Source organism: Vanacampus margaritifer, chromosome 9 (genome assembly GCF_051991255.1).
Source record: "Vanacampus margaritifer isolate UIUO_Vmar chromosome 9, RoL_Vmar_1.0, whole genome shotgun sequence".
In the NCBI taxonomy this organism is placed as follows: Eukaryota; Metazoa; Chordata; class Actinopteri; order Syngnathiformes; family Syngnathidae; genus Vanacampus; species Vanacampus margaritifer.
Genome location: NC_135440.1, coordinates 26,939,379 through 26,952,677, shown reverse-complemented (window position 1 = coordinate 26,952,677; position 13,299 = coordinate 26,939,379). Strand labels below are relative to the sequence as shown.

The 13,299-nt window shown below is 41.5% G+C and overlaps 2 protein-coding genes across 2 annotated transcripts; both read right to left on the bottom strand.

Moving 5' to 3' along the window:
* Positions 1-11: 11 nt before the first annotated feature.
* On the bottom strand, positions 12-5,707 carry tomm40 (translocase of outer mitochondrial membrane 40 homolog (yeast)). Its single transcript, XM_077576186.1, has 9 exons — positions 5,566-5,707; positions 4,475-4,704; positions 4,142-4,302; positions 3,318-3,419; positions 3,146-3,251; positions 2,949-3,071; positions 2,157-2,233; positions 636-738; positions 12-548 (listed from the first exon to the last, which is right to left on the bottom strand). The coding sequence occupies exons 2-9, from the start codon at positions 4,683-4,685 to the stop codon at positions 409-411; spliced, it is 1,023 nt and encodes a 340-aa protein (XP_077432312.1). The 5' UTR covers positions 4,686-4,704; positions 5,566-5,707; the 3' UTR covers positions 12-408.
* Positions 5,708-6,447: 740 nt separating this feature from the next.
* On the bottom strand, positions 6,448-13,287 carry ddx61 (DEAD (Asp-Glu-Ala-Asp) box helicase 61). The gene is made up of 13 exons (XM_077576510.1): positions 13,110-13,287; positions 12,156-12,771; positions 12,023-12,086; positions 11,462-11,566; positions 11,077-11,206; positions 10,785-10,931; positions 10,352-10,446; positions 10,132-10,254; positions 9,907-10,035; positions 9,566-9,746; positions 9,385-9,486; positions 8,433-8,647; positions 6,448-6,997 (listed from the first exon to the last, which is right to left on the bottom strand). Exons 2-12 carry the CDS (start codon positions 12,275-12,277, stop codon positions 8,442-8,444), a joined length of 1,404 nt encoding a protein of 467 aa, XP_077432636.1. The 5' UTR covers positions 12,278-12,771; positions 13,110-13,287; the 3' UTR covers positions 6,448-6,997; positions 8,433-8,441.
* Between the last annotated feature and the right edge of the window lie 12 nt (positions 13,288-13,299).

The following is a 13,299-nucleotide window of genomic DNA, read 5'->3' as shown; positions in this document are numbered from 1 at the left end:
CAGGCGTCGGGCACCGTTAGAAAAAGTCATGACATTTATTTGCGTCCATCACACACGATCACCATATATTACGTCTACGCACAGACTTGGTTTTGATTTTCACGCAACATTCACGGCGTGGCGCGGGCGTTCCTCCAAAAGTAAAGACAAGCGCGTTACAGCACGCGGGCGCGGCGCGGCCTCGGCCCGTCCTCGGCCCCTCGGCGGTCTCGTCTGCCCGTCGTCTCCTTCTGGCATCTTTCCCGGGAATTACAGTAGTAAAAGAGCGTCTCTGAATGTAATGTTGGGGAAAACTCGGTCCGGGTTCCCGTGTATGTGTTTGCGTGTGTGCGTGTGTCTCCGACCGAGCCAAGGGCCGCGTGCTGGGTCCTAGGGGGCGGCGGCTTGGGCTCCGGGCCCGGGGCCCATCTAGCCGATGACGACGCTGAAGCCGCACTGGAACTTGTTCTTGCGGTGGTTGAGGAAGGCCCCCAGCGCCACGGTGAGCGGCAGGGGCGGCAGCTTCTTCTCCAGCGTGGCGCCCACCACCCAGTTGCTGTCCACGGAGCCTGGGGGAGGGCGCGAGAGCCCCGCCCGCCCGGAACAGCCTGGTTAATATCGCAAGCGACGTTGCCGTGGCGTTGCGGCAGGCTCACCTTTGAAGAGCAAGTTGGCTTTGGGCACGTCCAGCTGGTACCCCAAAGACGTCGTGGTCTCTCGCATCCGCGTGCTGGCTTCAAATTCTACGCCCACCTGCAACTGTGATGGCCCCAAAAAAATAAAAAAATCACCGTTAAATATTGTTCTTTTTTACATTCATTTTCAAAAGAATATCAATTAATTTATTATAATTGCATGTGTCTTTATATTTTATTGGATATTTAAAGCTACTGAATGTAGAATATTCCATTTCATACTGCCACCTGCTGATGAGAAATGAAACTGCACATACCCTTCATCGCATACGCAACATGCGGGAAATTTGAACCCGAATCCAGTCTGAAAACTATTGGCCAGAGGCTTGCAGGAGTGCCCATTGTGAACAGCGAAGGTGTTAATCTACTAGTTAGAAGACATTTCGGTCATAAATGCTCAAATAAAAAGGCTACTGTAAAGATATAATTTTTTTCCATATTCCATGGGTTCCATATTGCAACTCTTTCACTGCCACTGACGTTTAAAGACGTCAAGTAAAAACCTACGGATCACTGCCAATGACGTCAAAAGACGTCATCCAATGATTTTTTTTTTTTTTTTTTTGAAACGGGTAGAGGAAACCCTTCCGCATGTCTGGTGAAAGTTTCCAGTCTGTCTGTTGTGCCTAATGACTATTTTTGGCCCCTAGAGGGCGGCGATGACTCTCTTTTGACAAGATCGGGTGGGCGTCAGTAGAGGCGGAGCTAGAGCGTCGAGCAGGAGATGAGAATGGAAGACAAAGGAAAAATGGCGGCCGGTCGCGAGGAGCTCACGCCCGAGACGTTTTTGACGCATTTTGTAGACCTTTATGAAACAATTTGATGCATTTACTTTTATTTCAGTGCTTCTCAATTATGTTTTTTAATTGACTCCGCGAAAGAGGAAAATATTTTGTGCCCCGCAACTCACCTTGTGACTACAAATATCATTTGCCTATAAAATTGCTGTAAGTATTTTTTATATATTAACATTAAAGAAAAGAAAAAAGAAAGAAATGTACATCAACTTACAACAAAGAATAAATAATCGGATTGTTTTTTTGGGGGTTTGTCACAGAAAAGATTTGATGTGCATTAATTTGCCTTTTAAGATGAGAGCGCCACTGCCACCTTCTGTAATGTACGTGCAATTACAATTTATTCTAGTATTTATTTGTTTTTTAATAAAGCATATTCCCTGGGGTAACGTCGCACTTGGCCCCCATAATCTTCTTATTGTTTTTTTTTACATTTTAAGAAAATATGCATCAAATATTTGTTTTTACTTTTATCATTTAATACTATATAATATATATATTAAACATTGAATAAAACTTGTTTTTTTAACCTTTTGAACTAAATAATTGTCAATAGCCATTGTGTGTATTTCAGCACTTTCTTGAATTTAATTTAAAAAAATTAAACACTTGTCAAATGACCATGTTGTGTCATAGAGGAAGTCAATTTGCATTTGACGCTTTTGTTGCGATATTGAGGCTGTACCTGATCGTTGGCTTTATGATAGTACGTAGCGTGACATCCTGCTCCTCCCACAGTCATCGTGGCCACGTAGTTGTTACCTGACGACAAAAACGACATCACACATTCAACTTCTGCATGACACCCGCATACTTTCCCAAGATGTCAAAATATCAAACATCAAATCAAGCAGTAAAATAAATAAAAAAAGGTTCTTGCAAAAAAAAAGTGCTTTACACCTCGAGAAACAAATCATCGGGTTTTAATTTTATTAAAACAAAATCGTATTAGACCATGGATGGCTCTCCTTTCCCATCTGCAAGGGCATTATAGTTAAGTACTGTATTGTAAATTGTCATAAAACATAATGGCATCCCCCTAAACTATGAACGGCAATAGAGCGGGTGAACGCTGTTTATTTATAATGCCCTCAACTTGTGGGAAAGAGGAGCCGCAGTTGAGATGCACGATTGACAAAAAAAAAAAAAAAAAAAAGTCCAAATGTTTCTATTTCATGTCAATTCATGCATTTTATATCCTAAAATGACAATATTTTCTAATAAAACTATTACATTCTCTTGCAATCTTTTTTTTGTAAAGCAAACTATCAATTGGAATGGGCTCACTTTGGACTTACTTTGCTGACGTCCAAATTTAGTTGATGATATTTATTTATCATTTATCATTAAATGAAATTACTTTTTTCTTCTCCAGATATTTTAACTTCTGTATTTTCTATTTAAAAAAAAACACGACTTTCCCATTGTGGCCATAAATATTGGTTTTGTGCAGGCAGTTTTTTTTTTTTTTTCTTACCGCTGTACCTTCCCAGGAGGGACGTGACGGTTCCTTCCTCGCCGGGTCTCCGGTGGTAAATGAGCTCCCCGCCCAGAGCGAGCGCAGGCGTGATGGATTGGAGATAGTGAGCCACGACGATACCTGAAGAAGAAAAAAAAAAGCAAACGTGAAGCGGCCGCATTTCAAGACAAGCAACACGTCCGTACTCGTCGTACCCGAGCCTACGAGGACGTCCGGGTTTCCTAGCGTGACGGTGGACGTGAAGTCGGCGCCGCGGTACTCCAGGTCGCACTGCCAGTTGACAAACTTATGCTGCTGGGTCTGCAAAAACAACACGCGCGATGATGAACGTCGCGCTCGAACCGCAAACAGGACGCGCGTTGTTACCTGGAGGGCGATTTTGGAGCGGACGGCGGAGGTGAGCTGGTGGATGATTTGGGCGTTGAGGCTTCCCGTGTTGTCCATGTCGCCCACCAGGACCGGAAAGGACTGAAGACCAAACACAAAAAGTTCTTCCTTGCACTCGTTTGCACGTTCAATCACTTTTTTCTTGTCAAACTCCAACTTTCTCTAAAAAGGGGACGACTTCTTGTAAAATGACTTTTTCTCATCGATTGGCTTTTCAAAAATAATTTCTCAACAAAAAGTTTTTGTGGAGATGCTATTTTTTCTTGTTCAAGCATTTTTTTCTCCTGAAATGGCAACTTTTTCATATTAACTGACCAGGCTTTTTCAAATTAAATTATCTTCTTTGCAAAAAAAAGGATCATTTATCTAAAATAAAAAGATTTTATTCTCAGCAAAACTCACAGATCACGATGCATTTTTGTCACAAAATTACCTTTTCATAAAATAATCATTATCATAATAATAATAATAATGTGTCTGTTAAAATGATGACTCAGTCAGGAAATGATGACTTTTTCCTAATAATAATTTTTTCCTTGTAAAACAATTATTTTTCAGGTAAAATTATGTATTTTTCTATGAAAAAAAATGTTTTTCCCTCAAACTTTTATCTCAAAATTCTCTCCGGAATTTAGGATAACTTTCCCTTATTTTTATTTTCTCTTTCTTAGTTGAACTTTTTCCTCACAGAATTACTTCTCCCCTAAAATAATGACCCGCCCCCCAATAGAATGACTATTTTCCCATGTAACTATAACTTTCTCATAAAGGATTGCATTTTCTGATCATTCTTGCGCCGTTACCTCGGCCGGGCCCGTCTGTTTGCTGCCGACGTACGTGGAGCCGAATCGATAGCTGGAGTCGCCCAGAGTGCTGAGAGTGATGGTGTGGCTGACCTGGAAGTGGTTGCTCAAACCTTTGTTCACCACCAAGCGCACGCCTTCCATCTGGAGTGGGAACAACTCTGCAAAAATATCGTTACTTCATCAGTGTGAATTTATAAAACATTCCTATAAAATGATGACTTATTCCATATTCTCCAAGTATTTGTTTTTCTTGCAGTTTTAGTCATTTCAACACAAGTTGCATGCTGACCTATTCTCGCGCCGGCACCATCCAGGTCTCCGCCCACTCACCTTTACATTTGCGGTGGCACTCCTCGTAGGTGCCCGGGTTGGGGGTCGACGACGACTGGGCCACGTCGGTGATCTGCAGCTCGGACGACGGCGGCGGGACGGAGGGCATGGTGAACCCGGGGGGAACCGAAACCAAGCCCGGGACCCCCTGGCCCACTCCGGCGGCGGCCGGGGTGGGCGTGGGGGAGGCGGCAGCCAGCACACTGCCCATACTCTGACGATTGTACAGACTGCAAGGAGGAGATTGGATGGATGAGTGAACAGAGCATGATAAGAAAGCAAATAATCCATTTCATGTCAGATCATGTTTTTAAAAGGGATATATTCAACATTTACAACAAATATTGTTCTTGTCTAACTCAAAGGTTTGTTGTCGCATCCTAAACAGATGTGTTGCCAAAAAAAACAGCAATGAATCTAGATGTTTTTAACAAGAACTCTGCTGAATGTTGTTCTTTTACTTTACAAGATGTTTATACAGCTCATTTGCGTAGAAGACTTAATCCTGTATAAATTGTTTCACTTTTCAAATGGTGGATTGATTCATTCTATACAAGTGGCTACTACTAGACCAGCAGTAGATTTAGCACTTAAGCTTTACACACAAATCTTAATCACACTAGAATTCAAATGAAGTATTTCACACGAATCCCAATGACAATTAAACGACGGGCATAGTTAGCCACCAAAAGAAACATTAGCACACATTCAAGTACAGTAGTAATGCAGTAAAGCAGCTTTTAGCTAAGGCCCAATTGGGTCCCTTTGTACACCTTCCAAGCGGACCGTACTGGTTGTGGTGGACACGTTGCAATTGACAGTTGTAGCAGTCGCAAAGTATCGCGACCGACACAATTTGAAAGCCGCAGTAACTTCTCGTTGAACCCGAGATGTATCCTGCTAGCTAGCAAGGATTTGCTAGCATGCTAACTCGCTAGCTGGAGACGAAGCCATGTGGATGGCCACGAGATCCAAACGTCCGGTACGTGCAAAGACCGGCAACGGCCTTCATATTGTGTCCGCTCGCACAAGGAGCTATGTTTTTGTTTTGTTTTTCTGAAAGTAATAGTGGAATTAGTTAATTTACTCACGAAAAAGGATTGGTTCCAGGGGAGGGGGAAGATCAGCACCGGTAAAGTTCACCGCAGCGTCTGCGGCCGTAGTTGACAAGGATCCACCCACTTCCGGTATCCAAGTCTGCCGATTGGCTAGAGTCGAGCAGATGCTTCTGGCTATTGGTCAGAAAGGCCACTGGATCAGCCCATTTGCACTTACGTCACACCACGGGGGTCATTCGCCAATCAGTGGGTTATTCAAACGTCCATTGAATGACATTCCAAGGGTACGTCAGTTTAACGCGGCATTTCATAAATGAAAATGTCAGTTTAGAGCTTTAGTATCATTTAGATACATTTCATACTTTTTGTTTTGGGTAAATAGACGGTAATGGAATGGATTAAAAATACACTTGATGGCATAAAAGATTGTACTTGTTTTACGACAAACTTTCATTCCCAACGGCGGCGACGTAAACCGGAACGGTTCGTGAAATTCCACTAACACACAAGTTGTCAAAACTTACTTCAATCTGACAAAATTACTTTAGCAGGAGTAATTAGTTTTCAAAAACTATTTTAAACATGTTTGTAGAAGGTTTTTCTTCACCACGTTTATCTTTGTGCCACACAAAAGTAATATATGAGCAAAATTGGATTTGACAAACAGATTTGACTCCAGACTAACAGAAAAGTTTTCCTTTTTACCATTTCATAATTGCACAGGCAATTATAAAACTTTTGGGGGCGCGTCAGTCACATTCGGGTTTCCACTATTCTCAGCAGGGTTCTGTCCTTCTCCCCCATGAATAGTTGTACTATACTGCTGAAATGTGTTTTTTTTAATTATATTGCATTGAATCCCATTATTTTGTGCATATGTACCATCATTTCCCCCCCAAAAAATCAACAAGAACATGAAGCTCAAGTTACTTTTATTGTTCCCCAGAAGAATATGGCACAGCATCGTACAGAGAAATTCTTGCCCGTCTCACCCACTGCAACTTATTTGTTGTGCCAGACAAAACAAACAAACATTGAATGGCAAGCTTTCAAACATAAAACGCCTTTCACCTGACAGGTGAAACAATGTTGTTCTTTCACTGCTAACAGTTAACACATTTTTCTTCCATTTCATCAAATAACATGGACTGCTGCTCAGTGGTACTGCCATTGGTAAGACAAAAAACAATGAATTTGTTAACGAGTGCAATTAAACTGAACTGGCCTGCTGTTGGCTGAATGCATCAGTCTAAGTAAAAAAAAAAAAAAACAGCCACAAGGTACATTAACATGGCTAGTTTTGCTCCTTTTCAGCAGAATTAAACCCAACACTTTGTTCAAATGACAGCAGGTAACAACAACGTCTGCTTGTGCTTGCGACAAGACAGGCAGGTTGTAAACAATAGTAAACCGGAACTCTTCACATTGTGTCTTGAGCTTTATTTTTGCGATCTTTCACCCCCACCTGAAAAACAAACATGAACAAAATGAAAACATGTAAGCAGAGGTCAACAAAGAACGATTGCGAACATCTTGATCCATTTATAAAAATATGAGACCCACGTGCTTCCAAAAAGATTGATTTATTTCTTAAAATCTTAAGCTTGGTACAGACTACAGTTTGAACGACTTCTGATTTTTTTTGTAGGGTTGCACAATATTGGAGGAAACGCGATATGCGAGCAGAATATTGCGATATTTAACATGTACCTAAAGACATTTTTATTATCTAATGAAAAAAATAATTATTCATGTGGCAAACTTAATTTTAAGTTATTTAGAGTTAGTAATGCTCCTCGAGACTGCCACAGCACAACACACACACACACTCCAGAATTTCCTCACAACTCAAATGTTTGTCATTGTAATACCAAGTCTGACCTGCGGGAGGCAGCACGGTTCTACAGAGCATCTGACAGAACAACTGTTGAAGCGAAAAGCTAGGCTAACTTCTGCTAACGCCACTGCAGTTGTGTGAGACGTTTTAAAAAGACTGTGCACCCTCCCCTCCCCCCCCCCCCCCGCTCAGAGCTTTCCACTGACAACTGTTGACTGCTGTTGCGCAGGCCGAATTGCGTCACCTTTAAAACCTATTAAGATTGCGCCTACTAGTCCTTGTAGTACACGTTCTCCTGTGGGCTAAATGCCCGTGGCGTGTTAAAACACTGCAGTGAAGGGTTAATTTTAAACTTGGCTAAGCTTGGCTCCAAAGTGTATCATTCTGGAATTCAATTAACAGGGATGTGATTTGACCAAAGTGAAATTATCTGAAAATTTAGCCGGGGGTCTGGGGGTGTTTTTAAGTACTTTCAATGCACTCACATGACAAAGAAATAGACAAAACAACAGCATAAATTTTCAATGTATATTGAACTATCCCATATAAAATGGCAGTTTTAGTCAACTCAAAATCAGTCACATTCAAAAACATTGGACTGCCTTTGCTTTTAAAAACTATCACTGAGAATATCATCATATCTAACTCATGTGATTACTAAGTTAACACATAAATAATGTTGAAGAGTTCAAATTTCATGAACAAATAATTGTACATTGACCAAATGAAAACTCATATTAGAGCATACCACAAATGTCTTTGTTATAGCAGAAGATGTTATTTGTCGGAGTCATGTGCATACACAATGAACTACTAAAATAAAAAAAAAAAAATCGGAATTTTTTTTTTGGGGGGGGGGGGGAGATAAAAAAAAGCGGAATTCCGCGAATTAGCGGAAAAATCACATCCCTGAATTAAAATTTGGAATGGCGTATATAAATATATAAAATAAATATGTATAAAAATACGGTGAATGGGTTCGATTATTTTAGTTTTATTTTACAGTAAGGAAATTTCCTTTCTGCTCATCAAATATCAACCACCCCCCGACCAACAAACTTACCGCCTTCATTCAGGCTTCTCCCAATTTGGCACTGGTTGTTCCGCCGTCGGGGTCATCAGAGTCCACAGAGTGAAACTCGGCCACATACAGGCTCTTATCGATGTTGCCTGGAATGGGCTTGATGTCGGTGACCAGCTGGTCCTCGACGTTCTTCAGGTTGTGGCGGTCCTCGGAGGTGATCAGGTTGATGGCCAGCCCCAGGTGACCGAAGCGCCCTGAAGAAACAAACAAAACGCACGGAAAGTCGTCAGTGGATCATGTCAGCTCTTCACATCAGGGGTCACACCAACATGGTGCCCCCCCACCTCACCCCAAGGACCATCGGAATAGCTTGTTCTAAAAATAGGAAAGATTTTGAAGTCAACATTTAAGTGTAAGTGTAGTGAGCTGTCCATTTAAAAAAGGTGGATGACCCCTGCACTATACAGTAAACCCTGGCCTATTCACAATTCACAAATTGGCATTTTTCTGTGCAATCTTTCCGCTGCTATTGACTGGAAGAAAAAAAATTGTGCCCTTTCTGTAATGCCCAAAGCTGCCGTTAGATGGTGCCAAATTTATAGATGCTCAAATATTAGTTAGCCATGATTTTTATTATGCACTCAAAAATCACTGAGAAAAAGAACTAAAAAGAAAAAGGCGGTGGAGAATTTGTCTTGATTATGACATCAAACTGTAGTTATTTACTTGCATTCCTGAACAGACCAAAAAACAAAAGTTTGTTGTTGAAAAGTTGAATGCCGGCTAAAACGCTAGACCCAGTTTGAAATTCCTCATTTACGTTTTAAAAAGTAAACTGTCATGAGCACAATGAAATGGAAAACGCCCCCGATGTTGCTCTTCATTATGTTGGATGCTTGCGTACATGACAGATTGTGACGGAATCGGACCGCTGACTTTTACCCCCAATTGTTTGGGACAGCATACGTGGGTGGACGGAACGCTTGGTCACCTGATCTCCCGATGCGATGCAAGTACGTCTCTGCGCTTTTGGGGAAGTCAAAGTTGATGACCACGTTGACCGCCTGGATATCGATGCCTCGCGTGAACAGGTCTGCCATGAGAAGAGCATTTGTCAGGCACCCACCGGACTTTTGGATTGTTGGCAACAAGTGTTGTGCTCCTCCAGCCACCTGTGCACACCAGGTTCCTGCACAGTCCGTTGCGGAAGTCGTGGAAGACGCGGTTCCGGTACGCTTGCATCATTTTGGCGTGAATGTAGAAGCACGAGTAGCCCAGCTGCGTGATCTTCTTGGCCAGGAGCTCCACCCGCTGGGTGGAGTTACAAAAGATGATGGACTGGTTGATTTGAAGCTGTAACATAAACATAAGAGATTCGATTTTTGATGCTTTGTGTATCGACATGGCATCAATTGTCTTCTTTAAATGTCAGTTTTTGGCGTTGGATCTCAAGAGATTTGCGATTCAAATAAAAGAGGTGAGAAGTGAAAAAATAGAGGAGCTTGACCCGCACCCGGGAAAAGAGCGTATTGAGACAGTGGACCTTCTGCCTCTCCGTCACATACGCGTAATACTGAGTGATGCCTTTCAAAGTCAGCTCCTCCATCAGGTTGATCTCATAAGGCTTCTGCAGGTGTTTGTTCTGGATGGGGCGGGAAAAAACAACAACATACCTCTAAAAAAAACGAAACAAAAAAACGAATTTCACCCCAAAATTTATAAGTGAAAGTCACCATACCATGAATGTCTGCACGCTGATGGGGAAGGTGGCCGAGTACAGCAGAATCTGACGGCTCTTTGGTAAGAATCTGATGATGTCTTCAATGATGACCACAAAGTCTTGAGAGAGGAGCTTGTCTGCCTGAAAGTGGCAAAAAGCAATAATAGCAATTTAAAAAGTCCCACCACCCCAAAAAAAAAAAAGTCTAATGCTTTTGAGTGGCTCAAGAAAGTCCGACCTCATCCATCACCATCATTTGTATCTTGTCGACTTTAGCCAGACCCTTCTTGATCAGGTCCAGTATTCTTCCGGGTGTGGCGATCACCACGTGCACTGGTGGGAGAAAAAAAACACAAAATCAACACGATACAAACTTACTTTAAAACACATCCAATACTGAGAAAATAAATTAATAAAAAAATAAATAAAAAAAAAAGCTTTTATTTTAAAACTTTGATTAAAAAAAGTTTAGATTATTTTTTTTAAATTCAATATAAGTGCAAGATATTGTCCAAAGTTGATCGTTAAAAGATTTTTTTTTTTTTATCTGACTAACATATTGCTTTTGTCAAAAATAAGACCAAGCTGCGGTTTAGAAAATGTAAAAGTAAACACGTCATGAATTGTGAATTTCAAGCTGAAATCTGCACTAAGCAGAGACCATCCTGTACCCGTCTCGTCGAGGCGCATGATGTCATCCCTCAAGTTGGTGCCGCCGGTGGTGGCCATGACCTTGACTCCTCCGAGGTGCTTGCTGATCTGAATACTGATTTGGCTCACCTGCAAGGCCAACTCCCGCGTTGGCACTACGACTAAAGCTGCGGGGAGAAACACAAGTGGGGAGGGCTAATGAAATGTGAGGGTTGATGACAGCGTGGACAAAGTTAGTCTGGGGTCATCAAGCCAAAAGTACTGCAAGAGGAAAATAAGAAAAAGACTAGGAAAGAGGAAGCAAACGCTGACCTTGAATGTGACCCTTCTTGAGGTCGATTCTCTCCAGGAGAGGAATGAGGTAGGCTCCACTTTTGCCCGTTCCGTTTTTGGCACGGGCTAAAATATCGCGGCCGGACAAGGCAATGGGAATGCTTTCCTCCTATGGGAGCGCACATGTTCTCGTTGAAAGGTCAAGATTATTGGAAGATTCAAGATATTGTTTTTAAAGTTCTCAATCGCAACCTACATTTCAATTTGGTGTCAATGGCACCTTGACTATTTATTTTGTGGATTCATTTAAAAAAGCGTGCCAAGGTATTTCCAGGCAAAAACTATCTAGTTACAGGCAGAATTTTATTTTTCACTCCACCCATGAAGGACATTAAAAGTAGCGATATATTCATGGAAAACGTACCTGTATCGGTGAGGGCTTCTCCCACCCCATCTCAAAGATCCCCATGAGGAGTTCCCTCTTCAGGCAGTAGTCTTCAAATTCATTTCCCTTGGTGGCGGTCACATCCTGGGATTGGCAAAAATGTGGATTTTGAAAAGCAGTTAAAACAGTCTACAGCGGGACAGCCAGGTTATAGCCACAAATGCTGTAATATTTCAAAGCGCTATTGATTGAAACAAGCATCACTAACTTGCATTAGGCGCGGGGATAAAAATGAAGATGCGCTATGGACGATGAAACGGCATTCAACAAGAAACCGAGGGAGACGCTGAGGCCAGACAAATTAAACAAAATTGAGTCCGGAAAGGAAGCAATACTGCGGAGGTGATGAGCGGAGTAACGACGAAGGGGATGGCATCGCTTCAAGTCGAACGGAAAAAGAAAAAAAAGGAACTTTCTAATCTTTTAAACGGCAGCACCTGTTATACAGTCAAACTTCCAGTAAAACGGCAATGATCATGTACAAATGAGATTTGGAGCGCCACGGCTCAAAAAGGTTGGGAACCACTCAGATTTCTTTACCGAAGTTCTCATTCTGTTGTCTTTTGGAGGAAGCTCCAAGCACTTTCTCCAGTCATCGCCAAACCTAAAAAAAATAATGCATTTTTTAAAAAAGTGCTATATACTGCTAATTGCCTTTCAAAACATGTCTTACTTGATACCGCTGCTGCTCTGAGGAACACCGCATCCTGCAGTCTTGCCACTTGCGAGCTGCCCATTAGTTGCTTTCATCAAGCCAGTCATCTGTGCTGGGTTTGCTGTTCTTGCAGCAGCCATTTTTCTTGTCGGTCTTACTTTTAAATTTACCAGCGCAATTGATTCTCAGCAGAGATTTGTGTTTCTTACCGATCAAGTAGAGACTAAAAAAGTAAAAACAGCACTGCACTTTGGGTATCTGTCAACAGGCCCCTTGAAAATAAAAGTCCTGTGTGTGAATTACGATTATTTACAGGATAACTCTCCCAAAAAATGGAGAACTTAACATTCGTATGAATAAATAAATCAAAATATGTGACCAGACATACACCCTATTTGTTTTCTTTGTAGGGTGTTTATCTAAAAGTCATCTTTATTATCTTTGCCAGAATAGAAATCCCGTTCATTGATGTGACTTGTGATGAGTGCTACATTTACAAAATACATTTAGTTTGTTTCTTTGAAGTTTGCCACTGTTTTGTGAGTTTTCCTTCCACCTGGATGCTGCTTTCCTTTTTCTATTTATTGAGATGGCAGTCTGGAAAGTGCTTTGGGATTGATTAAATCCAGGTTACCTGCAATGAAATAAAACAAGAACATGTTTTTAAGGTAAACAAATTCAATACGTTTGGCCACCTGTTTTCAGACAAATGTCATTAGCAAAAAACTTTCATTGACGTCTCAAACAAAAGTCATTTTAATCCTCGAGCACGATAGAGAAAATAAGGCACATTTGGCAGTTTAGTACCGTTAAAAGTTTCGATGTAGCAACGTGCCTTTGACTTAGACAACACTGAGCCATTTCGAAACAACTTTCAACATACTTTCAACTTTTCCTCAAGTTAGCATGCTATTAGCCTAGCCCCCTTCAGTGCTTAAAAAAAAAGCCCGTCGACTCGTTTGGCGAACTTACCTTCAGTTTGCTGCATCCATCCAAAGTATATTTTGGTTGGAATGCTTCTTAATGTGATATATACTTTAGTCTAATCGTAGTTTTGACGTTGTTTCGACAAAATCCGCTTCAGTTGTAATATATCACTTCTTTTGTCGTCTCGCTTTCAAATCACTGACAATCAAACTTGGCCGCGTGCTTGCTTTACTAT